This window comes from Lonchura striata, chromosome 23, assembly GCF_046129695.1.
Source record: "Lonchura striata isolate bLonStr1 chromosome 23, bLonStr1.mat, whole genome shotgun sequence".
Lineage (NCBI taxonomy): Eukaryota > Metazoa > Chordata > Aves > Passeriformes > Estrildidae > Lonchura > Lonchura striata.
The window spans coordinates 1,713,971-1,737,247 of NC_134625.1; the positions used below are offsets into that span (position 1 = coordinate 1,713,971).

The window sequence follows — 23,277 nt, forward strand, 5'->3', positions numbered from 1 at the left end:
ACAACTTGTAATTGCTCCATAATCCCATTCAAATATTCCTTTTTAGCACATGTGCAGTGGTGTTTAATTGCGTGGGGACACACTGCTTGGCAACTCCCACATCACCCAGTAAACAACACCATTGTCTCTGCTTCAAATTCCATTAAGTGCCTGCTTTGCAGGCTGCCCTGTGCTCTCCAGCCTGGTTAATTAATGCATCTCTAATGTCCCTAGCTAATTATTGCCTCTGTGACTGTGAAAAGATGACAGAAGAGGTGTGGAAACAATAAACCTTGTTTTTATTAAGAGCACGTGGATGCAGCCACTCACCACTTGAACACAACGTGCACTCTCTGCGCTTGGCATATCCCAGTGCCACCCTGCAGAGGGGCACAGCGATCCCCAGACTCACACCTCTGTTATCCCTGAAAAAATTACCTGTTCAATTGCAGAATTCTGGCTAATCTGAGCCTGTGGGATGTCTTGGGCATAGGGAATAATTAACCATAAGCTCTCATCCATCAACTAGAATCAGAATTTGGAATATCCTGAATTGGAAGGAAGCCAGAAGGATCACCAAGTGCAGCTCCTGGCTGCAAACAGACCAGGATCTGGGTACCACACCCACTGTGACATTACTGCTCTTCAGTCACTCATGCAGCCCTGAAGCTGGGGAGCACAAGAAGTCAAGAGAGATTCCAGACTCTTTGAATTTCTTGCAGAATTAACCATAGAATGTATGGCCCCAGTAAAGGCTGTTAATCCTTTCCTTAAAGAATATATAACTACACATTTTGGGTTTAAACAATGCAGATATAGAGAAGTGGTATTTGGGGGTTTCATTTAAATCAACTTCATGCCAAAAGAACACAGAACTCCAGACTGGCTTGGGTTGGAAGGGACATTAAACATTGACACCTCCCACTGTCCCAGGGGGCTCCGAGCCCTGTCCATCCTGGCCTTGGGCACTGCCAGGGATCCAGGGGCAGCCACAGCCAAGGCCTCCCCACCCTCCCAGGAAACAATTCCTTCCCAAAATTCCTTCCCATCCATCCCTGCCCTCTGGGGGATCCAGAGGGAAGACATTCCCCTGTAGGAAGCCATTCCCTGTGTCCTGTCCCTCCCTCCCTTGCCCCCAGTCCCTCTCCAGCTCTCCTGAAGCCCCTTTAGGCCTGGTAGGGGCTCTGAGCTCTACCTGGAGCCTTCTTTTCTGAACAATCTCAATTGTCTCAGCTTTGCCTCCATCCCATCATCTTCATGGCCCTATAGTCTCATTTTCCTTCTTTCAGTCCAAGCAGATATACTTGAATTCATAGATATATATTTTCCAACTCTATCATATTTTCTGGGTTGTAAGACCATTAGGAGTTTCGTTTTCTTCTAAACAATCTGGTTTAAAAATTAAAAAGTATGTTCAATATAAATGTATGCAATCTGTGTATTGTGGAAAACATGGAATGGTATGAGAAATCTTCAGATGTCAACTTTTGGTTGCAGCTTTCTCATCTCTTACTGCAGCAGCTCAGCTTCATGCTGCAAACAAAACTCAGTTTTAATGGAAACCAGAGATAAAGCTTGTTCAAAGTTAGAAGCAGATGCATCAAGTTTTCAATAAAGCTAGAACCAGTTCCAGGATTTATAGGTGCTGGAGACCAGGGCACTGTGTCCTGGTTTCAAGTTGTGCAATAAGCATTTCACAGAGATTTAATGATAATTTCTAGAGCAGAATCCTAAGTGGATTTTTTGTCTGTGGGTTGGAGGCACAGATCAATAGCTGAGCTGTGCCTGTTCCTGCTCAAGGAAACAGCCCCCTTCTGCTTCCCAGCAGATGAAACATCCAGAGTAGACTGTGATGGGTATTAAAGCAGGTGTCTCATCACATCTGAGAGCAGAGCAAACGCTGGGGTGTAAAGCAAGTGCAGGAACTCTCCGGTGGGCTCTTTGCTGCCATCACAATCAGCCATCAGAGAGCTGCACTGTCTGAGCTGACAGGAGCAGGAGGAGCCGCCAGCGGGGCTGGTCCCACTGCTCCTGGGCTGGGAAGGGGCCAGGGCTCCCAGTGCCCCCCTAAACCAGACCCCACCGCCCCAAATCTGCACTGCAGCTGCCTGCGTGCCACCAGAGGCTCTCTCCAGCTGCTGGAGATACTGATTTTTGGCAAACATCCCATCTGGCCAGCTGACCTCAGTGGAGGGTTAATGGGAGAGCAGGGGCACACAGAGATTTGGGGCTCTGCCAACCCCAAATCTCACCAGGCTTCCATGGGAGCCCATCCCGAGCAGAGCTGAACCTCCCAGTGCAGCTCCATGGCCTGAAGCTCCTCAGTGGGCAGAGACAGCCCTGCCCTTGGGGCTGTCAAGACAACATTTTTCATCAGGCTAAAATTAACCGTGCTCATTGAAATGCCAGGGAGCTCAGTGATTATCTGCTGGGAAATGTCATGTGCCTGCCTGGGCTGGGCCAGATCTGCTCAGCCCCCTGGGACACGGGCCCTGCTGGCAGTGATCTCCCTCCCCTGCCCTCGTTTGCCCGTTCTCTTGTGTCCAGGATGACATTTCTCCTTCTCCTGGATGCTCTGAAGCTGTGGAACACCCATGGCCCAGGAGCTGAGGGCCTCGGAGGTGCAGTGCCAGTGATGGAAGTTTACGGGTGGCAAGGAAAAATATAAAAAAAATTAAGTTCTATTGCTGTAATTAAGCAATATGTGTCTTTCAATTTGCATTAGCATATGGTAAGTTATAAAAGTTATTAGTCCCTCTGTGTTAATTAGACCAAAGAACACTGTGACATCCAAAAAGTCAATATTCTTCCAGCTTGAAAAGGAATATTAGAAGGTAAGAGCATGGTCCTCCAATTATTTGTGCTTGTCTCCTTTAGAGGACATGGCTGGGCTTGATTCACTTTGATATTTATGCCAGAGGAGAGTAATAAGATTTTAATTTATCTGAATGCTCTCCAGGCATGCAAAAGCTCTTAGGCACTGGGAAAAAAATATAATAAAAGGACTTTATAATGTAAAGACCTTGGATTCAATTGCCATGTCTCTAGCAGGCCCAGCCCCAGCCAAGCTCACACCAGGTAACTTCTTTAGGCTTTACAGTGACTGCAGAGGCACCTCAGACACCACTGCCAGCCTCTGCCTCCAGAGGACTCATGAGCAAATGACCTGGGACATCTCTTCCCTGTCATTTTTAGGCAGTGTCTGTAACACTTCTGCAAGGTCCTCCTTGCAGAAAACTTATTTATATGCAAAATGCAAAGCAACACAAGACAACCCAAACCAGATGATGAATGCCTAGAAACCCCGTTCCGTAATTTCACCCGTCCTTTGTGCTCCCATGAAAATCATTATTCATTTCATCATATCTTTTGTTGTGACTACTCCATTTGGCCCTACATTTACAGGAAACTGTACTCTGTCCTCTGCAAAGGTGGATAAATTGAGATGTGAAAACTCTGCTGTTTGCCTACGCTCCCACAGGGACAGGATGGGTTAATTACTTCTAATCATTAAATCCCTTTTTATTGCACTGACTCTAAGCCAGAAAAATATATACCTGTACTTACATAAGAGTTCATTAAAACTTCATTTAGTGACTGGACTAATCAGGCATCTGGAGTGTTTCTTTTGCCTTATTTGTGCTGGGAAAAAGAGGCAATGAAAAGCAGGGAGGACCAGGAGTGGAGTAGCAAGCTCTGCTGCCTCCGTGCCCAGGAGCAGCAGTGCTGGACGCTGTGCCCAGGGAACGAGGGCAGCAGGAAGCTACGGGAGAAGCAGGATTTGGGTCCAGGATTTGGATAACTGTCAGCAAAGAGCAGAGGAAGGGTAAAGCTGGAAGAGAAGAGAGTCCCTTCAAATTACCTGCCAGGAAGTCTTGTAGGATATACAGAGTGTGTCAGCACACGCAGTGATGGCTTACAGAGAAAAACAGTATTTTAAAAAATTGGACTTGCTAATGTTCCCTTACCGGATCAGCCAAATCCTTCATCACAACCCAGCTGACTGCACCTCCCCTCCTTTTCCCTGTCCCAGCAGCTTTTAAACACTCTGTTCAGGCTGGGTTCAGCAGGGGAAGGGCAGGAGCTTTGGCCAGCAGCAACCAGGAGCAGTCCGTCACCAGGGTGGCCCTGAGATTTTGGGCAGCAGAGGCAGGGAAAGCAAAAATGTATTCACTGTACAAACAGATTTTCCACCTTTCCTTTGTTCCCTTTTATTGCAAGTCAGATTTGGGGCAGCTGATCTTGACAAGAGTCCCTCTCTGACAAGGCAAAGATAATGAATTCCCCGAAGGAATACCTGTGCCATCTCACCAGGAGTGCTGGGACTGATGCTGCTGCTGCCCCCAAAGCCCAGGGAGCCCCTGGGAGTCAGAACACTTGTCAGCAAGATGGATTTTGTCTTCAAAGTGCTTGTTTCACCCAGCAATGACCATAACAGATCTGCCCAGAAGCTCACTCTCCCTTTGGCCTTTTCCCTCCACTGGAGCCCCAGTGCCTCACCCATGCCAGAGATGGATGGAAAAGCCACAGCTGGCTTCGTGCCCCGCTGCCTCCGAGGGTCACTCCGTGCAGCTGTGCCGCACGGCTCTCACTGCACTGACACCAGCTCCTTTATCCTTTTCAGCCAAATAAACCCACTGCATTTTAGGCTGGCTGCTGAGCTGCTGCTCTTCAGTGCGCTGTTATTCAGGCCTTTGAAAAGCCAAGGCAACTTGAACACAGAAAATTTTTGTTTTAAGCCACAGTGTTTCACTTTGTAAAAAACCCAATGACTTGAAGGGTGTGAACTCCTCAGAATTTACTCTACACTTTTCATTTGAAGCTATTTACCATCTTTGCCTTGCACTGGGTCAGAATTAAACTTAAATGTCAGTAAATAGAGCTGCTTGTTTGAGATGAGACAATACGTTACATTTGTAATACATGTGCACCTGGTTAAATCTACTGAAATAGCTATAAAATCACTGTCCCAAATTATCAGTGAAAAATATCCCCACTTTTAGTCGTGCTTCAATTCCTGTAGCCATTGATATGTTGACAACCACCGTTCTGACCTGCTTTCCAAACACCTTATGGAAAATAGAGCTCTATATTCTGACCAGTGGTACCTCTGAACTCTGGGGGGTGGTGTCCTAATTTTCCGTAGGGGTTGCTAAGGGAACAAATGCTCTGTTGTATTTTACACTGCCCTGAACCCGACCAAGCTGTGACAGTGTCAGGATTTAACAGAAGTCCTGCTGGGAGTAAATATCACACCACTCCTGAGAGCAGATGGGGCTTGAACAATGTCGTGGCCTGGGAAGTACCTAAGAATTTGCTTGGAGCAGATTTTAAGGTGTGGAGGGAGAGATTAATAACCCCAAACTGCTTTATCAATATTCCCAAGTGTGAGGATGAAGTAGGAAAGCACAAACACTGCCTCTGCAAGCCACTCTTCTTGTCACAAAATATCCCACTCCCCTGGTCCCTCAGAACCCATCCCAGCCTCCAGACTGGATCCTGGAATCATCCAAGGCCCACTCAGCTCTGAGTTCGTGCAAAATGCCTCCTCCAGCTCCAGGGTGGGACTTCCCAAGCTGCCTTCTGAGCCCAGGATAATTAATTTCCACAGATGTACACTCCTTAATATTCTTACAGCCCGGCCTGTGCAATCCCTCTGGGAGAGGAGCCCATTTGTAAGGCGATATTATTCCTCTGCCATGCTTTTAATTCCGAGGTTGTTATTGATAATGACTTCCCCTCACACATCCCCAGCACAGGCTGAGCCTTCCTGCGAGGAAAGCAGAGCAGCAGGGGCCCAAGGCAGTCACAGTGTCACTGTGTGAAGAGGAAAGAGGCTTTGGACCAACAAGGAGCTGCATTCCATGCTCAGGTTAGGAGGCTCCAGCCTCTAATGAGTGTTGAGGCTGCAGAGTAAATCACTGTTACAAATCCTTGCCTTTGATAGTCTTTTCCACCCACCCCTTCCTTTGCCACGTCTCCACAGTGCTCTGCTGAGGAAGAGCATTTCCTTGGAAATGCCAGGTGAATTCCACTTCCACAGCACACATTCCAGCCCCAATGGAATGTAATTTATCCATCACCTCACATCAGCTCAGCTACTGCTGATCACCTAAAGGGAGACTCTGGGACATGGAATTACCTCTCTGGACAGCTGCCTTTGGGAGCAAAGGTTTGGGATGCAGGAATTTTTTACTCCTCTGGCTGTTATAACTAATGGCAAATCTCCAGGAGGGGATAACATTAACAGTCATCAAGGGACAGAATCTGTGAGACAGGGTGCTGACACCACTGAGTACTTATAACAAGCTGAAAACCCCTGGTAATGACTCAGAGAGAACCTCATTGAGATGGAAAACAAAATTCAACCACCACCCACAGGAAAACTCTGGGCTCATAACTAACATCCTGAAACACCAAAGGAGAAAACTGCTTATAAAAGCTTTTTTTTGCATCTCTGACTGTTTGTCCATCTTCAGCCAGCAGTTCTCTCCTCAGAGCTGCCTGCAGCCCTTCCCCCCTGCAGACCCTGATTCCATCAAGGCATCCTGCCCGCCCCAGGCTGAAAAACCCTGCTTGGAAGGCACCTGAGCATCTCAGTGGCACTCGCTGTGCTGCAAGTGCTGCAGGAAGAGGTGCCAGCTCCTCCCCAAGCCTGGAGCAAAGGCATTCATGCAAGTAGAAATGACCCATGGAAATGACTGCCAGGGGCAACCAGAGCTCCCGTGGGAAGGAGCCTCTGTGCCCATCCCTCCCCTCAGCTGCCTTTCCCACTCCATGGAAAGCTGAGGGTTAACCCTTTTCCAGAGTCCCTATACACAGACACAGAGTTCTTTGATAGCCTGCCACAAATCCACCCCTAGGAGAAACTGGGAATGGGCTGAGGATATCTCCTCATCTCCCATTACCCAGCTTTGTCTGAGCTGTTAAGCAGCTGCAGGGCTGCAAGAGTCACAAAAGCAGTTTCTGCCTTCTGGGAATGTGTGTCCTGCACCACGTGCAAGTCATTCAGCCTCAGCACGTGCTGCTTTATGGGATACAGTGAGACTTGGGCACTTCATAGCCCCCATTAAAATCAACACTACAGCAGTACCTAAAATAGCACAGTTACAGCCAATCTTTAATACAGAGGAGAAATGGGAGAAGATTTGCACCATGAATTTTGAGCATAGGAAACAGGACCACCATAAACTTCAAGAATTCCTTTAATTCATTGCTTTTTTCTCCCCTGGATCAGTTCTAAGTGATTATGAGCAGCTCCAGGACTAACCCCTTCACTCAATCTCAGACTGATAAAAGAGGGTGAAACACTACAAAAAAGAGGGTGAAACCCTACAGAATGAACTAAAGGCCCAACTTTTCACTGCGTTCCCACTCCAGGTAACATGGACAGTGAAATCCTAATGCCAAACTGCCTACAATGCTTTGTGCCCCTTTCCTCCTCAAAACAGTTACTGATTCCTTACCTGTGGCCTCCACCATTCCTTCCAGGATGACCACAATCTCAAACTCCTCCTTCTCCAGCTGGGTGCGGGACATCTCCCAGAAGGGGCTTTTCTCATTGATCTCATGTGAGATGATGAGAGGGGACACCAGGAACAGCCTGTCATCTCCAGTGTCAAATCCCACGTTGATGTCAGTTTGATTCAGGGGAATAAACTCTCCTTCTTTGGTCTGTTTGGACTTAATCAGTTTGGCTCGAATGGAAGCCTCGACAATGTGGGAATTGCGGAGGTCCCCGACCCGGAACATGAGGCAGAGCTTCTCATCCCTCATGGAAATGACGGCGTTGTTGGAGAACATGAGGGTCTCCGCCCTCTTCTTTGGTTGGCTGATCTTGACGAACATGCATCCCACCATGAAGGCGTTGACGATAGAGCCCAGGATGGCCTGGACCAGGAGCAGCACAATGCCCTCAGGACACTTCTCCGTGATGACCCTGTGGCCGTATCCGATGGTCGTCTCGGTCTCGATGGAAAACAGGAACGCCGACACGAATCCGCTGAGGTTTTCAACGCAGGGGATCCAGTTCTCATCCTCCAGGTGGTCCAGGTCTCCCCGGATGTAGGCGATGAGCCACCAGATGAACCCAAAGAACAGCCAGGTGATGGTGTACACCATGGTGAAGACCAGCAGGTTGAAGCGCCACTTGAGGTCCACCAGGGTGGTGAAGAGGTCGCTGAGGTACCGGTAGGTCTCCTGGACATTCCCGTGGTGCACGTTGCACTTGCCGCTCTTCTCCATGTACCGCTGCCGTGGCTTCTTCCCCTCGGCAGAAATGAGCCGGGTCCTGTCCGTGGCAATGGGGACATCGTCCCGAGCCTGCTTGGGGATCTTCTTGGGCTCCCGGGATGTGACCCCGATGTCCATGTCCTGGTTCATGAAGATCCGGGAATCTCCAGCCATGGCTGGGCTGCACAACAAGGAAAGACAGCTTCAGGCAGAAGGCAAAGAGAAAAAAACCATTTTGTTTCACTGTCTGGACCGTCAGGACATTGGTTTTGGAGGGTTCACACTTCTCCCACAACAGCCACTTGTTAAACACAGCCCTGCAGTGACCCAGAGTTAAAGACTGATTTATCACACACAGGCCCTTCAAACATCAGCAGCAACCGGGGCGATGGGCACGCTGTGGGAGCGTGGGACACACCTCAGAACATCTGGAGGTTTTCTTTTTGTCCTTAGATTTTTTTACACACCAAATTTGCTTGAGATCACAACTCAGAACAAAGTAAAGATACATCAACATATTTTCAGAAGGGACTGGAACTTTTTCATGCCTCAGGTTTTGGGTGCATATCAAGAGAAAGCTTAGAAATTAAGAGAAATTGCTGAGCACCACTGTCTACCTAAATCTCACATGAGTCTAAATTATGCATGAAGACTTCCCTTGCAGTCAGCAGAGAAAGGCATCTCCAGGGATAACTCAGATTTCAGGAGTGCTGAATCACCTTCTGGAAGTTTATTCGTGAGCCTGGGTTTTAAACGTGAAATAAACATTTAATTGAGCATCCTGAATCCCACGTGTGAGGGTGTGATGAATCCAGGCCTGCTGTTAATGAGATCAATCAGAGCTCACCCCTTTGCTCCACCTGACATTAGACAAAATCACTGGGCACTTTTAGGAATGCATCAGAGCTATTAAAAAGCCCACTGTCGACATTCAGAGTAATGCTTACCAGGATACAAATAAATAACACGAGATGAGGGTGGCAATGCTGTCTGCCAGTTCTAATGTAACATCCTGTTTACAGAGATGATTAGATACTCCTTTGAAAAATGAGAGTCTTGACTCTGGATGCAGGGCACAGACAAAATCTCTGTCAAAGACTACCTAAGGAGCCTTAGGGATATCAAAGATAGAGCAGCAATATTTTCTATGGTGTTCATTCCCTGTATTGTCCTCTGCAAATCCTATTAAAACCTAACTAAATCTATTACTGCTCCCTCTGTCTTTAATCTTCTTATGCGCCTGTGAATGAGAAAAGGTGTAGAGATACAATTAAGAGTATCTTGGGAGAGACAATTTTTAAGACAGAGCAAAGTAGCTCCATCTTTTTGGTATTAAAAAGCACAAAGGGTGGGCGGGAAGGAAGCAGAGGCAGGATGAATAAATGAAGCAACAAATTTTCACTTCCATTCGGCTGCAGCCAAGTCTGGTTAATGGCAGAGAGCTCCTCGTGGCCCTTGTCTAAGTCACCATCGATCAGAGCTCCAACGAAGCAGCCGGAGCCTGTTGCTGGCACCGGCCCCGCTGGCTCCGCGGGCGCCCGACCATCTGTGCCAGCGCTGCTGCCCGCTGCCACGGCCCCCGGCTGGCACGGCCAGGCAGGCTGAGCCCTGCAGCCACGCCAGGGGCTGGAACGGCCATTCCTGGGGCTGGGATGGGAAATCCAGGGGGATCGGGTTTGCCACCCGCCCTGGGCATGGGGCAGATAACCCCAGTGCTGTGTGTTCCCTTCCTCCAGCCAGGACTTTGACACAAGAGTCACCCCTGCCCTGTTTTGCGGGGAAGCTGGGTTCCTGGACGGTTTGGGTGGATGGAGACCAGAGATCTCTGAGGGCTGCTCTTGAAATATCTGGTTTATTAGAGAGGGTGAAAGACCCTGCTTGGAGTCACCAGACGTGACCCGTGGCAGGCCCTAGGGCGTGGGGGACAGGAGAGGCAAGGGGTAGAGGGAGATAAGAGGATGCTTCAGGAGAGGGTGGAAGTTCCAAGAGGGTGGAAGTTCCAAGAGGGTGTCTGGCTCCTCAGGGACTCCTTGTCAGGGGGTTCAAGGTGGGCTGGAACAAGATTTGGGCCAATGGGGTCACAGACTCCTGATGCTTCAGGGGAGGGTTCCAGGTGTGGATGAACCATACATTGGGGTGGGATCCAACAGTCCATCTGACCCTTGGACCTCCCTGTAGGTAAGGGCATTGTTAAACCAGAAGGGGGGATTGTCTTCATCCTGGCTGTACTATTGTTTTCTACTTGTGCAGTAACTAAGGTTTGGTATGTCACAACTTGTTACCATCTCAATCTCTGTATTTCCTAAATCTTTTGCCAGGCAATCATATTTCCAAGGCTTTCTTGTTTCATCTTCCCCAACACTGTTTCTGTCCCTCCTGCGAGCTGGCTCAGGGTGTATTCACACTCATCCTCAGCTGCTTCTCACTGCCTGCTGCAATGCAAGCCTCCAGACCCGCTGGCCTGGCTCTCTCTGCTCTCTGAGGTTTGTCTCTTTACACCTGTGCAAAGTGGTGCAAGATGCTGAAAAGTGACAGGGGCACAGCTGGACTCACTTCCCAACATGTGAAAGCACACAGCAGAACAATCAGGCACTTTCCCCCTCTCTTTAATAGGGAAAGAAGCCTCCCATCCACTGCAAATCAGGTAGTGAAAAACCTCCTTACTTCCTTCTTAAAAATAATATTCTCAATGTATGTTCGCATTGATTGATTAATCTAAAATTACTCAATTTGGACTAAAAAGCTTGTCATCAATCTAAATGTAAAACCAGGCAAGTGTTGCCTGTTGCTTTCAATTAAAACACTTGTTTTAAAGATAATTTTGTTGTAACAGTAAATTTGAAGCTATCACTGGCACCATGGGAGAGAGAACAATCCAGTTCCAGACTTCAATCTAGAGTTTCATGTTCTAGGTTCACACCAAAGAGACCAAAAGCATCTTAAAACTTATTACAATGAACAGAATAGAGGAAAAGCAACCAAAAATCCTGAATCCCTGGAAAGATCACTGTGGTGGAGCAAGTTTGATGAACTGCCCATTAATGCATGTGCTGAGGAACTTTTTTAACTAAAACACTCACAGGACTGGCATCATCTCTGGTGGTGTTACTGATCTCCAGCAACAGCTCAGCTGAAACATCTCTGCAAACCTTCAGGAGCACCTCCCAAGTGATCCAGTAAAGCAAAAAAATACCCAGTGGATAAGAAGTTCACTGACAGCTTCAGTGGCATTACAATTCCTACCAATATTTCATCTTTAACTCTCCATTTGTAGTATGAGAATAAGCTCAGTCTGTGGTTACTGAAAATAATTAAGCATATGAATTTCTGCTTCAGAGTCTTTAACAGAATGCTCCTGGTTAGCAGTTTGAGCATAGCTTTGGATGGCTGCACACTACCCAGCTTTCTGCTCCAAATGATTCCAGCGTTTTCTAATTCTGAGCAAATCACTGCTCTTCCTTATGCCTTAATTCCTCAACAGTAAAATCTGTGATATGGACATGAATGGTCTGTGAGATCCCAGGCACCAGAATCTTCTGGAAAATTTGCTGCCATTCTTTCATGATTTTAACTGCCCTGGGGAACTTTTGCCCAAATGACAAGATGCTCTGGAAGGAGCAGTGTAACTGGGTAAGGACCTGGTTAACTCCTCCCTGTGCAGTGTCCAGCCACTGCTGCCAGCCAGAAACATCTCTGCCAGATCATGGTAAATCTGCTCATGCATCTCCCAGGGATTTCGGGCCCAGTCTGTAAATCCCTGCTCCCTCCAGCACAGAGAGCCACGGGGTGAAACTGCCTCTTTTAGTCACAGGCACTGTTCTGTTTCTTTGGCATTTACCAGCTTTGGTTAAACGAGGCCAGGATAATAAAAATGTCACTTCTGTACAAAGCTGCCTTCCTTTAGGACAGGCTACTGCATGAGGAGCTGTGAGTCAGTGCATTATCAGCCTTGCAGAGAGGTTTTTATCAGCCCTGCTGATGTTCAGCTCTGCCCAGATGACACACTCAGGGCAGGCAGTGACATTTAGGAGCTGGGATCTGCTGCACAGGAGTCAGGCTGGGGTCAGGTGAGAATCTCCAGAAGGCAGTGCTTGGCAAGGCAGCTCTCAACCCCTCCTGGCAGAGCTGGTGTGCTCCTGGCAGGTCCAGCAATTTGCCAGGGACAGCAAGGAGGGCAAAACTATAAAACACTTGAAGAAACTTATTACCCTGCTGACCAGGGGGCTTTTTCCATTTAAACAATTGCTAATCTGGCTGCAGTAAACACACAAATTTCCCCGAGGATGGGATTTGATGCTGGAAAGGACTAAACTGGCAGGCAGGTGGAGTTTAAATATGTGAATCTGTCATCAAGTTTGTGTAAAAGCAGACTTCTTTTTGTTTCTTTTAAACCTGATGCCTGTGTTTTCTCACATTGGGAGAATAATTGAGCAACTGTTCTTTAGCAAACCTCCCACAACTTCCCAGAAAAAAAAAATGTTTTTTTCACTTAACCCTATCTTCTTTTTTTCCAGACAATGAGTCCTGTACTTCTCAACAAGCAACCAATAATACTGAACAGAGATTGCTGAAAAACCTGACCTGGTTCTTCTGTTGCCTGTTGGCCCACACCCCATAAACCAGGTTACTGTGCCCAGGTTCCTCTGGGCCATATAATTCTGCTTTAGGTTACAGTGCTGCAAGGGAATGAATTCTTAATTGTCAGACAGGAGCAACACAGGGAAGTAGGTGCAGGAATAAAGGAAATTAAAGCAGCAGGACCGGAAGAGAATAAAAGCATTGGCTGCTGAGCACTGAGTGCTCATGGAAAGATGGAGGAAGGAGAAGTCTTAGGAGAAGATGGCCTTTGACAACCTGAAGAAAAATGACTTGGGCTAGGCTCTGACTGAGGTGGGGCTTTGATTTCCCTGAGAAAGGCATCTTTCCTCCATTCTTTTATTCCCTGCCCATGTGTGAGTGGGACTGAACAGTCAGCCCCACCAGCCTGCCTTTTCACACACCCCTGTGCAAGCGAGGTGAGGAAAGCCAGGTGGATTTGGGGGAAGCCATAGAATATTCCATCTTTCTGACTTCAGGTAAGTAGAGGTTTGGGGTTTTGGTGGCTGCCTCTTTGGAAGTGCCTGGGGATCCACAGGTGGAGGGGAGGCTGCAGAAGAGTTGTGCTCTTGAAAGCCAGGGAAGAAGATTCAAAGACACTGCACAAGAAGGGAGACCTGAGGCACTTCACAAACAAACGTGGTTCCGAAGCTCCCTGACCCCAGTAATTGTCGCTCCAAGTGTCACCTCACCCAGCACTGAGGTGGGAAGGTGCCCCTCATCTCCTCTGTGAATTTTGGATAAGTCTCAGCATGACTTTCCTGGCACTCAGGATGTGACAGCAGATTCCTCTGGAGCTGGAGGAGGCCTCACCCTGCTGCCAGGTCACAAAGATGGGCTCTGCTGGCTAACCTGAAGGGCCAGGGTGGCTTTGTGCTTGTCACAGAGCTGGGCTGTGACAGCTTCTGTGTGCTCAGAGTGCCCCTGGCTCAGAATACCCCAACAGAAGGTGCTCAGTCTTTCCAAAGGAAATCTCTCTGGCCAGGGAGCCAATCTGACCCCAAGGAAGGGCTTATGGACATTTGCATGTCCCTTTTACCTGTGAGTTACCTACCAATCCATCCTTCTCCTCTGGTATCTGGGGACCTTCCACTGTCATTTCTGAGGGAGGAACGTGACTCTCCCACTTCCAGAGTATCCGAGTGTTTTGGATACTCAGCACTCAGCACGGATATCACATGCTGTACAATTTTATTTATGTATTTTCTAAGAGGCCTGGACCAAGGAAGGGCTTTATGTCCCCTATTTCAGGATGGGGGAATCACTCACAAAGGCACTTAGTTCTTCAACACTCAATTTGTAGTCTGTGGCAGGGCAGAAATTAAATTTAGCAGTTCCAAAATCCTAAATGAGCCCCTGAAATCACTGGAGAACTCTTTCCTCCTTCCCCCACTCCCACAGCAGGGAATGCAGTCCCTGTCTGCTTCAGGTGTGTCTTAAGATCTCTCTGCAGAGCCTCCACAGCCTGATCCACCATTTGAATAACCCAGCAAGATTATTTCCAAAGCCAACTAAGGCAGTTTCTGGTCTCTCAAATAGCTACAGGTTTCAAATACATTTTCCCCTCAACTATGGATTGAAGTATAAGAACCCCCACACATATCACAAGTTCACAGCTGCATTAAATATAATGACTTCAGACCAATACAGAACAGAGAAACAAAACTGTGATCAAGAGAGAGACTGAGTAAGGTTTTTTTTACAGAAAAAGAAGATGAAAAGTAGAAAACATTTTTTGAGGCATCATTCAGGCTTTTACAACTTGTTAGAGCACAAGGACTGGAGAACATGGAGTTTCTATAAGATTGGGACTATCTCCTACCAATCCACAGGAAGGATGGGAAAATTTAATCCATGTAACTCCCAGGCAATTCTCTTGTTCTTCATTGCATTAAAGACCTTGAGTGTGATCAGTGCCTGTGCAAAGGATGCAACCACAATATTGTGCTCTTGGGTGTTGTCCATGATTTGGAACAGTCAAATGATATTTTCTCTACCAACAACAAATAAAGCCTGGAAATAAATCAATTTGAGATCCTTCCACCTCCGGGGCAGTGACTGTGCCTGAGGCACTCTGCAGCGTCTCTGTCCCTGGCCTCTCACCCCACTCTATTTTAGGGACACCTTATGGTGGCATTGAAAATCTGACCATTGTCTTTCATCCAACACAACTGAACAAAGACAGGGACGCCTTTGTCCTGATCAGACACTCCTGTTTCTCCTGCTCCTGGCTGTTGACTCTGAACAGCAAACACTGAATGTTGAGAAAGCAGAATCCCAGTTCTAGGAGAAAATCCTGCCCCAGGAGCAGCAATGTTCCCATTCTCCATTGTTTAGGAATTTACCATCGCAGCAACAGAGAATCACGCTGATCTGCAGCTGCTTTAAAAATTACAGTATTTTGTTTTTAATACCATAAAACTTTAAATAATACAATTAAACTGTCGAACCACTTCACATTTCTGCAGCACCTTGCACCCAAAGAGTTCACAGATGGATTTACCAAACACAGGCTCTTTTTGCCCCAAGGCCTTCAGCACTGCTTGAACCCACTGCAGAAAGGGGTCAGAGTCACAGAGGGACAAACCAACCTCATCCCAATCTGTTGGGCAAGGGCCATTGCTCACCCCAAGCGTCCAAGGGCCTCTCCTGACCCCAAAGCCAACAGAAAGTGGGCAACTTAAACAGTGGAGTCTGGATATTTGCCTTGGAATATTACTCCAAAGATCTGTTTGCCTTTTTTTTTTTTTTTTTTTTTTTTTTGGCAAATAATTGGGCTGGAACTTTCCAGAGATGGAAAATTTTCTCCCATGGGAATCAGAAATTGTCTTGATCCTTTATCTCCAACTGGGTAGGAACAGTGAGCCAAAGAAGTGAGGCCCAGAAATTAAATAACCCCCCGCACAAACACTGCCCCACACCCTCCCCACCTTCTCAGGGAGATCCTGGCTGCTTGGACTGGTCAGAGAACCAGTGAGAAAAGCCAGTCTGGTTTCCCTCCGAGCTCCTCTTCCACAAATCCAAGGTCTACTTTAAAGTAAAAGGGTGCAGGAGGAAGGAGCTGCTTGATGAGCATATCCAACAGCCAGAGGTAAGTTTTTTGGGACAGGGTCAGTTTCTGCCAGTTCTTGGCAGGTTCCTGAAACTCCCTGTTCAAACCCAAGGGAGAGAGGCTGTGTAAAAGTTAACCTGATGCTCCCAACCACCATGTGCTGGCACAAAGAGAACCCCAGGCACCTTTCTGAGTGATGCAAGAGGACATTGGTAAAAAAAATTAGTCATGCTTTTACCTCCCAGAGCCATAACCCCCGAGGGATTCCCAGGGCTTTGCATTCCCTGTCTCCTCCAAGGGCTGAATATGCCACTTCCTCATCTGGAGACTGCACTGCCGGGCTCTGTAACTCCAAGCTGACTGGCAAGTATCCTAATTATGAAAGAATTTAATCTTGGGCTCCAGATAACAATTATGGAGTCGCTCCATAATTCAGGGCTGCTCACTGATCAGTCTCCTTTGCATTCCAGTGATCTCCTCTAATCCTGTATCTGAGCACTTCCTATTTTTTAATGTCTTTTCCTGCATCACACCTTTAGATCTGATAGTGCTTTTGCCCAAGACCAGCATCCAATCCCTGCCTTCCCAAAGAGTTCCGTGGCAGCTGTGAGTTAGGCAGGAGCCGGGCAGGTTTGGGCACAGGAGCCTGGCATCCCGCTGGCCCAACAGCTCCGCGTTTGTCCCGATCCTTCGCAGCCAGGGAAGATCGGGAGTGACCTGGAATAACAAAGGAATCGTAACTTACTTGCTACGAGCGGCTCCGCATCGGTCGCGCCGGGGCTGCGGGGGGCGGCTGGCCGGGGGCAGGAGCGGCGCCGGGAGCGGCTGCGGGGGCGGCGGCCGGTCCGTGCCATCACCGGGGAGCCGGGCTCGCCCTGGGGGCCCGGGGCTGCCCGCCGCCGCCCGCCCGCTGCCCGCTGCCGGCGAGCATCGATGTGGCACGGAGGCTGCCCACGCCCCTGTCCCCGGGTAGCCCCGATCTCCGCCGCTGCCGTGCCACTTTTGCCTCTCCTCCGCCCGCCTTTCCCAGCCCTGCCCTCTCCCGTTGCGGGGATCCGCGGTGGTCCCGAGCTTTTGAAGGGCTGGGGCAGAGGGAGGGCACGGAGGCTGCGTGCGGCGGCGCCTTATCTGTTCTGAATGAGCGCAGGGGCGGGGGGCGAGGGAGGGGTTTGGGCGCCGCCGGAGGGGAGGGAGGGAGGCTGGGCAGGCGGAGAGGCGAGTCCCTGCCCGGGGAGCTCGGGATGGCAGGAGCTCTGAGCCGGGGAGAGACCTCGGAGCTCACCGGGGCAGCGGCGAGGGGCTGCGGGCGGCTCCCCCCGCGCCCAGCGCCCCCGCTGCCCCGGGACCGCCGCCCCGGGACCGCCGTGCCCGGAGCGCGCTGGGCTGGCACCCTTCAGGGGCAATGGGCTGGCATCCTTCAGGGGCTGTGGGCTGGCACCCTTGAGGGGCTCTGGGCTGGCACCCTTCAGGGGCAATGGGCTGGCACCCTTCAGGGACTGTGGGCTGGCATCCTTCAGGGGCTCTGGGCTGGCATCCTTCAGGGGCTCTGGGCTGGCACCCTTCAGGGGCCGTGGGCTGGCACCCTTCAGGGGCAATGGGCTGGCACCCTTCAGGGGCAATGGGCTGGCACCCTTCAGGGGCTGTGGGCTGGCACCCTTCAGGGGCTCTGGGCTGGCACCCTTCAGGGGCTCTGGGCTGGCACCCTTGAGGGGCAATGGGCTGGCACCCTTCAGGGGCTCTGGGCTGGCATCCTTCAGGGGCAATGGGCTGGCACCCTTCAGGGGCAATGGGCTGGCACCCTTCAGGGGCCGTGGGCTGGCATCCTTGAGGGGCAATGGGCTGGCACCCTTCAGGGGCAATGGGCTGGCATCCTTCAGGGGCTCTGGGCTGGCACCCTTCAGGGGCAATGGGCTGGCACCCTTCAGAGGCTCTGGGCTGGCACCCTTCAGGGGCAATGGGCTGGCACCCTTCAGGGACTGTGGGCTGGCACCCTTCAGGGGCTCTGGGCTGGCACCCTTCAGGGGCAATGGGCTGGCATCCTTCAGGGGCTGTGGGCTGGCATCCTTCAGGGGCTCTGGGCTGGCACCCTTCAGGGGCTGTGGGCTGGCATCCTTCAGGGGCTCTGGGCTGGCACCCTTCAGGGGCAATGGGCTGGCACCCTTCAGGGGCTCTGGGCTGGCACCCTTCAGGGGCTCTGGGCTGGCACCCTTCAGGGGCCGTGGGCTGGCATCCTTGAGGGGCAATGGGCTGGCACCCTTCAGGGGCTCTGGGCTGGCATCCTTCAGGGGCTCTGGGCTGGCACCCTTCAGGGGCCGTGGGCTGGCATCCTTGAGGGGCAATGGGCTGGCACCCTTCCGGGGCTCTGGGCTGGCACCCTTCAGGGGCAATGGGCTGGCACCCTTCAGGGGCAATGGGCTGGCACCCTTCAGGGGCCGTGGGCTGGCACCCTTCAGGGGCAATGGGCTGGCTACACACACAGCAGTTCCTAAAAGCCATGGGAAGGGAGAGCGCCGCGCATTTCCCACGTGTGGGAACCGTCGCCGGCACCGCGGAAACCCCGCCGGGCTGAGCGGGCACTGCGGGGACGGGCGAGAGCGGCGCTCCATCCGCTGTGCCGCGCTGTTTGCTGACGGACTTGTGGGCTTTGCCCGGGGTCCAGCCGCCCCCCGGGAGCGCTCTCCAGGCGCTTCAGTGCTTTGCCGTAATTTTTTGTCTCCCCCTCTTTTCTTCTCCTTTTTTTTCCCCTTTGTCACTGATAATACCACAGTGTCTCCCCAGCTTAGTGAAATATTTCCTTTTCTCAAAAGCAAATGTCAGGCCAGCTGCAAATCTCAGGCAGATCTGCCTGGTGACTGCAGGTTACCCCCAGGCTTCGTTTCCTGGCTCCCACAGTCCTGTCCCCCTGGCCTCCCTGATTCCCTATTCCAGGAGCACACACATTACAGCCCATCAGGAAAGTTTGCACAGAAGATTTGTCTGGTCAGGAAAAGAGAACTTACCCAAACCAAAGCACGGTGCAGGATTGTGTGGGTATTGCTGGAATCTGCAAGCTACTTTTTGTTCTCCTGTGAATTGATTTTCATTTTTTTTTCTTTTTTAAAAGCTACACTATCACTAATGAAATACATCAGCATTGGAATTATATTTTTTAATTTCCTATATAGATATTTTGCAATTTATTATTTGTATTTTTTTTTTTTTTTTTTTTTGAACAGAGGAAAAGGGAACTAATGGAACTTTCTGTAGATCAAAAAACTTGGGTCTTAACCAACTTAAATCTAGGCTACATAACACCTTATTATGGAGACTAGACTGGGAAAAATCAAAGACAGAGATGCTGAAGAAAGGGAAATAACCACAGGTTTGAATATTATTAATAGTCATATTGCCCAGGGACTGGGATAAGAAAGCCCATCTCTCTACACACGCTCCTTTTATCAGCGCTCTGGTTCTCTGCTCTGGATGTTGGATCTGTCCAGATGAAACAGAAATCAGAAATCAGACCAAGGATTTCAGCCATCAAAAATCAGTTTTGGAGATGTAATTTTGCTTTTCCACCTGCTCGTTCGTGTTTGCCACTGCAGCACAGCGTGGGCAGCGAGCTCAGCCCAGCCAGCCTGGCTCCTGTTTGCCCAGCAGCAGCTCAGGATAGCCCAGCGAGGCTGCAGCAGCTCAGGACTGAACTCCCATCAGCAGCAAAACTCCCTGCAAGGAAAGCAAAGGCCATGGTAATAAGGAACTGTTGATCAAATTCTGTGAAATTCCATCAGATCTTCTGCCTGCTCATAACTGCCAGGAATGTCTTTTCGGCAGAATTACGCTCACCTTTTAGGGGTATGTCTGTGATAACTTTATAAAAGTGCTGTTTGGGGAGCGTAGTCGCAGTTTGGGTACTTTTAATGAGCATTCAAACATCCTTGAAAAGCACTAAAGAATAAATTCATCCAGTGGGAGAGTCAGCCCCCTAAATCACAGCACTGGCTTGCAGACCTGGTCCCTGGATGCTGCTTCCGCAGCACTACGGACAGTGCCACCTTCGGAACGGCATCAGCTCTGTTCCTCCTTCACCTCCTCTCTGCTAATAGGATTTGGAGCGAATTTCTGCGCTGGGAAAGGCGGAAGGAATGCTGGTGCTGGCCGGGCAGCAGCCCTGGAGGAGCCGAGCGCCGGCAGGGCGCTGTGCGCTGCCGGGCCGGGGGAGCCGCACCCCGCGGGCTTGTCCCGAGCGGCCGCGCTGGGCTCGGGCCCGGGGCAGGGGGCTCGGAGGGGGCGCGGGGGGCGCGGGGAGGGTGGGGTGGGGTGGGGTGGGTGCGGTGGGTGGGGTGGGGTGGGTGCGGTGGGGTGGGTGTGGGTGGGGTGGGGTGGGGTGGGGTGGGGTGGGGTGGGTGGGTGTCTGCCAGCCCCGCACGGCTCCCAGGGCAGAGGAGCTCGAGTGGCTCCGTGCCTCGTGTTCCTGATGCCTTGCCCGGCTTGGGCAGATTCCCGGGGCTCCCGAGGCTGGAATTCTGCTCTCCCGACAGTGGAATTCTGACAGGCACTGCCATCTGCCGGCTCCGCGGCCATCCCTCCCAACCAGCCCCAAAAGCACCACACAGGCGGGGTCACACCAGGGTTAACGGGGGCTCTGGATTTTCACAGCCGCGCAGCCCCCGAGGCTGCAGAAATCCCAGTTTCCCCAACATCCTCCATGTATTCTCCAGCTGGAGAAACACAGAGGCTTGGAGGCTTCTGCCCTAAGGCAGGTGGAGGGTCGGGACCCTTGCCCAGCTGGTGGGATTGCACAGCGCTGTGCCCACCCCTCTGGCCAGCTGTCAGCAGGATTCCTGGCCCCGGATCCACCCAGCCCACGCTGGAAATGCCTTTCTGTGCCTCTCACAGGGGCTGGTCACCAAACCAAGCCCAGCAGAGGCCACACCAGGCACTGCTTCAATCAGCACTGAAGGCCTTTCAGGAGCATTTCTTTGCTCACCAGGCAGGATCACCTTCCCCCTGGTCCATGTGAGTGCCTGCTTTTGCTTCCTTATCCCTACACTGCAAATTCTGCTGTGCTTCACGTATTATTTCAACAGACATCTCCCAGTTTGTACTGATTAAAGACCAGCCGGGCCTAAGAGCAGTTTTTCAGCTGCAAACCAACTCCTGTGACATCACTGTGCTCCTGCTGAGGTGGTGAAAAAGTTTTCAATGGCCTCACAGGTTTGAAATATGTTCCAGACCTGCAGGGATCAGCAGGCTGCAGAAGGGCTGATTTAACACCAAATGGCAGCACAGTTTGGATATTTTTGGGCTAGGATGGAAACATGGAAATGCAGAGGGATTGATTTTCTGTTGAGGATGGGATTCACCTCAGGCAGTGGCAGTCAGGATGCACGAGTCTGAGTCTGAACAGCCCTGCTCCCTCCTTTCCAGCTGATGCAGATGGACAGGTAGGAGCAGGAGGCAGCCAAATTAAGCCTTGTGCTGGAATGGGATGAAGGATCCAATTCCAGGAGCATGGAGGTACAGATTTCACATCAGTGCAACATCTTGATTTTCCTGGGGGTGCTCATAAGCTCTAACAGCTGTACTGTTCAAAGGACATCCAGAGCTGTTTACAGGGGGGATTTATGGCAACTGTGGAATGCTCAGCTCCTGGAACTGCAAGCAGAACAACAAGCTGTGGAAGAACAAGCTCTAATCTCATTTTGGTGTCACTAAATTGCTCTCTGATGATCTTACCTATATCAAAAGCTTGCCTAAAATGAACAGTTTGGATTTTTACAGGTTCCTGTAGAACCCAGCAGCGCAGCCCTACTTTTGATCTGTCAGGTACCGCCTGGGGAGTCCCCTGCATTTCCCTGCGGTGTCACGGGCTATGAACGAGCCACCGGCCCTGCGGAGGCCAGGCTGGCCCGACACTCGTCCCCAAAGGGACAGCGAGCCCCGGCGACAGGGACACCTGCTCTGCAGTCAGGGCAGGCTTTGGCTTTCAGAGGAGAGGCAGCAGCCGTGCCTCCAGGGAGCGTTTTAATTTGTTGTGCAATTTGATCTCTGGAACGAGAGATGTCTCTTCCCGTTTGTCAGCCACCCCGCTAGAAGAAAACAGAGTTGTAAGAGCCGGTGCTGGAAACAGCTCCCAGGATTGCTCATCCACCTCCAGGTACCGCCTGAACGGGAGCTGAGGCTCTGAGGATCCCGACGTGACAGTCACCCACTCTGTCTCGGCTTCCTTTTGTGGCTGGGGCTTATCCAGCCCCCAAAATCCAAAGGAAACTTGGGAAGCTGGCGCAGAGGCGGGCGAGGGGAAGTTTCCCCAGCGAACTCCCCCGCTCGGCTCGGCGCTGCGGAGGAGCCGGGCTGGATGAGCTTTGCTGTGATAACGAGGATGCGATAACGAGGATGCGATAACGAGGATGCGATAACGAGGATGCGATAACGAGGATCCCATCCGAAGGGGAGCGAGGCGCTTCTCCCCCGGCTGTCCCGGGCCGGGCCGGCCCTGACCCCCCGGCCGAGCCCTTGGATCTTTTTTTTACCTTCGGGACTGCCCGCAGGGGTTAGTCCTGCTCTGAGCGAGCTGCTGTGCTAATTAGCGCTAATTAAGCTCTTGTTTTGCCGGCGCAGCAGCAGCGCCTGGGGCTGAATTCCCCGGCAGCTGCCAGGGCGGGGATCCCCGGCAGGGCTCAGTGTGGCATCTCCTCTGTGCCACCATCCCTGTGAACAAAGCTCCAGAGCCAGAGCCTGGCTTCCCCTGCCTGCGGCTCGGGAGCGGCTCTTGCACCAGCCAGAGACACCCTGGGGAGGGCAAATTCAGGAAAACAATTTCCTTGTTAGGCTGTCAGAACTGGGAAAGGTTTGTGACAAAAGCGAACGCCTCGGTTCTTTCCGGTGGGAATCTCCTTACATGAACTCCCTCCTAAAACACGAGGCCTTCCCTTTGCTGATGGGATGGGATGGGATGGGATTGGGGTGGGATGGGGTGGGATGGGATGGGATGGGATGGGTACAGGGTGCGACCAGGAAGGGACAGACCAGTTCTCAAATCAGCCACTCATTAACCCCTTCACTGAAAACGGAGCTCAGCTCCAGCTTGTGGCTCTCCCAGCACTGGCAGTAGAGAAACAGGAGGGAAAGCCAGCAATTCTTTCATTTGCCTATGAGGAATCTTCCAGGGATTTAATTGGTTCTGAAAGACTCCACAAATGTCTCTTAGTGTCATACAGTGAATGTTGCCTTTGGGCACTGGAAACAGCTCAGCCAAAGCTCAGTGTGCTCCCCTCCAGGCTGGGATTTTGTCCCTGTGAGCCAGGAATCCCCTGGAGAAGGATCAGGGGAGCCAGGGATCCCCTGGAGAGGGATCAGGGGAACGAGGGATCCCCTGGAGAGGGATCAGGAGAGCCAGGGATCTCCTGGAGAGGGATCAGGAGAGCCAGGGATCT

General features: G+C 50.9%; 1 protein-coding gene across 4 annotated transcripts in view; it reads right to left on the reverse strand.

Moving 5' to 3' along the window:
* Positions 1-16,649, reverse strand: part of KCNJ5 (potassium inwardly rectifying channel subfamily J member 5) — a 70,933-nt gene extending 54,284 nt beyond the window's left edge. For all 4 annotated transcript variants that reach the window (XR_002465512.2, XM_021531100.3, XM_021531101.2 and 1 more), the window contains exons 1-2: positions 16,605-16,649; positions 7,446-8,392 (exon numbers count right to left, since the gene is read on the reverse strand). Coding sequence is in view for 3 of the 4 variants with exons in the window: in XM_021531100.3 (XP_021386775.1) it covers positions 7,446-8,385 (940 nt within the window). In the remaining variant the exon portion in view is untranslated. The remainder of the gene's footprint in view (positions 1-7,445; positions 8,393-16,604) is intronic.
* Between the last annotated feature and the right edge of the window lie 6,628 nt (positions 16,650-23,277).